General features: G+C 37.5%; 1 protein-coding gene across 1 annotated transcript in view; it reads left to right on the top strand.

The window, feature by feature from the left end:
- Positions 1-3,579, top strand: part of GTF2A1 (general transcription factor IIA, 1, 19/37kDa) — a 54,289-nt gene that overhangs the window by 20,383 nt on the left and 30,327 nt on the right. Inside the window, exons 5-6 of the mRNA XM_012656065.1 lie at positions 659-787; positions 3,171-3,497. Coding sequence (XP_012511519.1) covers positions 659-787; positions 3,171-3,497 — 456 coding nt within the window. The remainder of the gene's footprint in view (positions 1-658; positions 788-3,170; positions 3,498-3,579) is intronic.

The following is a 3,579-nucleotide window of genomic DNA, read 5'->3' as shown; positions in this document are numbered from 1 at the left end:
TTTGTTAATTTCTAAATTTGTGAAAAATTAGGGGCTTGTCTTGCTACATATTTTAATGATATAATTTAGTCACTTTTTAATTCAAGATTGTGGATCATCCAAAGCAGCACATTAGGAGGATTTGGTTCTTTGTGAATAAGCTAGTCATACAGTTAGTGTTATGTGGTGATGATAATTAGTTCAAACTTTTATTGCTTTTAAGGAATTTTGAAGCAAAGTACTATGGTGCTTTGGTTTAGGATATTAAATGAATTATTATGCTTTCATTTCTTTAAAGCTTTAGAAACCAACAGCCCCTGAAATGTCTGATCTTACTGCTCTTTCTTGACTCCTACCATGTTAGCAAAGATAATTTAAACTTTTAATCAAGACTCATAATCTGTTGTTAAAACCTTATTGGAAAACAGCTAAATGAGAGTGATAAATAAGGAAAATAAAACACTGTAAGCAATGTATTTGACACATGGAGGAAAGTCAGGGAAGGGTAAGGATTATAGTTTACTGTGTACGGATGATAGCCCTTAATAAAATTGTAAGACTTCCTACTTGATAATTTCTAGGGCCTTCGGTGGTTTGACATTCAATGTGAATTCGTTTATTTTGAGATAGTCACTGCTAAAGTGGTAACTTGGAATACATGCTTTTTGCTTTAGGCCAGCTTCTTCAGGTGGTCAGAGCAGCCAATGGTGCCCAATATATCATTCAGCCTCAGCAGTCAGTGGTTCTACAACAACAGGTTATACCACAAATGCAACCAGGTGGAGTACAAGCTCCTGTTATACAACAGGTAAAAGAATCTTCCCTTATGATCACCATGGGGTTCTTTTTCTTCTGTATGAATTCCCCGATTGGTTCCCCTTTCTTTCCCCATGGCTGTATGTATTACAAATTCTTAGACTCTTCTCCAATGCCACAGACCCTGTCATTTAAAATTTCTTTTGTATGACTCATGGCTTAGATTCAGTGTGTTTAAAACTAAATTATTATTGTCTCTGCCCATCCTTCATCATCCCCCTGAATATGCTTTTTTGTCAGTGGCAGCACTCTCCATCCAGCCTCCTAAGCTGGTCCTTTGGCCTTTATTCAACAAGCAGTTACTGAGTGTTGGGGTTTTCATAAGGGGCTGGGAATTTAAGAGTGAACAAGGACATGGACTCTCGTTTCATGATGCTTATGTATTTTCTGGAAGAGGATGTGTGGAATCCTCTCTTTCCCTTTTCCCTTACCTCCAGTATCCAAGGTATCATTAAGTCCCACCAATTCTTCTTAATAGTTTCTCCCTCCCTCCCTCTCTCTCTCCTCTCTCTCTCTCTCTCTCTCCCTCCTCTCTCTCTCTCTCTCTCCCTCCTCTCTCTCTCTCCTTGTCATTTCCTTAGTTCATACTGTCATAATGTCATTAAAAAATAACTGTATTATCCTCTTAACTGATTTCCCTGCCTCTAGTCTTTTGCCCTCCTAACCTGACTGATTTATAGTCATCTTTCTAAAAAAATCTTAAACTCTTTTAGTCTAAACCAGGGGTGCCAACCCTTGCACAGTAAATGTAATATGCTTGAATCATCCTAAACCATCACCTTACAGGCCACCCCCCCTTTCTGGTCCATGGAAAAAGTGTCTTCCATGAAAATGGTTCGTGGTGCCAAAAATCTTGGAGACTGCTGGTCTAAACAACTCAACATGGTTTATAAGATCTTTTGGGATCTTGTTTCTTTGAACTCCTCAGGTTTATTTTTTGCTATGCTCCCAATTCTTTGCTTTAGTGCTGTTTAGATCAAAGTTAAATATTTGCATCTACTTGTGTGCCAGGTGTTACACTCTTGCACTGTGAGGACAAAAACGAATGGTTATTTTCTTGAGGAACTTAGATACTTTAAAAAACAGACAGACGTATACATATAGTGTATATATAAAATAGTATGATGATAGAAGCAAGATCAGAGCAGGAGTATTAATCCAGTCAACTTACGTCTTTCTAAAACTATGTGCTGCTATCACTTCTGGATTTCGCTTGATGTTACTTTTCTATTTAGAATGCTACCTTTAGCCTTCCATCCAGCTACTCCCTCCACTTCCCCCAAACCAACCAACCAATGAGAAAAACCTGGCTAATCTCCTTAAAGCACAAACAAAGTCAAATATTACCTACCAGGAATGCTTCCCTGACCTTGTCCCCAAGCTGAATTTGGTACTCTCTTCTGTTTCTCATAATTTCTATTATATCTTCTATCTTTTTGAGTTATTACTTTGTTATACCATTAATGTATAAGCTTCTTAAAGGAAATACTACATCCTACGATTTTTGCATTCCTTGAACCTAGTGGCAGGTAACAGGTGTTCAGTGCTCTTTATTTATTAATAACTGTAATTACAAATATGTGAATTATAATACATATAGTAATATTTGTTAATACATTGTTTTTGAGTTGCGGTTTACCTTAGAATTATAGATACAGAAGGGAGGAACTTTAAAAATTATCTGGTCTGTTGGTTCTCAGCTATAGTTGTGTGATAGAATCATCTGGAGTGCTTTAAATCTATAGCTTTTATCTCACATTAACTAAATCAGAATATTAGGGGGAAAACCTAGGTATCAGCATTTTTTTTTTTAAGCTACCAGATGGTTCTAATTTGCAGCCAGGGTTGAGAACCATTGGTTCTAGTCTAACAGTGAAATGACAGAAGCCAAGAGAGATTAAATGATTTGCCATTGCTGTGTCAATATTGCTTCACCCAGGTCTTCAGATTCTCAGTTGAGTGTTCTTCATGTGAAGGCAGTGTAGCAATAGTAAGAGCGTGGGCTCTGGACCAGAAAGCCAAGGTTTCAGTTTTGCCTCTTAGTGACTGTAAACTTTGCAAGTTATTGAGCTTGCATTAATTAACCACATCCTACTCAAGCAGATAAACTTGTGTAAATCTTGGCCTGATGTCTGGCGTATTCTTAGTAAGTGCTCAATAAATGAAGCAATTATCTTCAGAAAATCTTTTTCCTTCAGAAATTTGAATGATAAATTGGAAATTTAGTGAGTCAGTATACTAGTTAAACATTGCCTTTGTACTGTGGTAGATTTAACTATGTATGAGATGTGACCATTTCTGGTGAATCCTAAGACTATTTCTATGTACCATATTTGACCCTCTTGTTCCTCTTACGTGGTTTTCTTTTGCCTTAGGTACTGGCTCCTCTTCCTGGAGGGATTTCACCACAGACAGGTGTCATCATCCAGCCACAGCAAATCTTATTTACAGGAAATAAGACTCAAGTTATACCTACGACAGTGGCAGCACCTACACCAGCCCAAGCACAAATAACTGCAACTGGCCAACAGCAACCACAGGCCCAGCCTGCTCAAACACAAGCTCCATTGGTGTTACAAGTCGATGGAAGTGGGGATACATCATCTGAAGAAGATGAAGATGAAGAAGAAGACTTTGATGATGATGATGATGAAGAAGAAGACAAAGAGAAAGATGGAGCTGAAGATGGGCAGGTAGAAGAAGTAAGTTTCTAGTAAAAGACTTGAAATAATAATCTATTCAATTACTTGGTACCAAACTGACAAATTTTATCCTTTTTTTTTT

This window comes from Propithecus coquereli, unplaced genomic scaffold (assembly GCF_000956105.1).
Source record: "Propithecus coquereli isolate 6110/MARCELLA unplaced genomic scaffold, Pcoq_1.0 Scaffold5, whole genome shotgun sequence".
NCBI classification, from domain to species: domain Eukaryota; kingdom Metazoa; phylum Chordata; class Mammalia; order Primates; family Indriidae; genus Propithecus; species Propithecus coquereli.
This window is presented reverse-complemented; position numbering and strand designations above follow the sequence as displayed.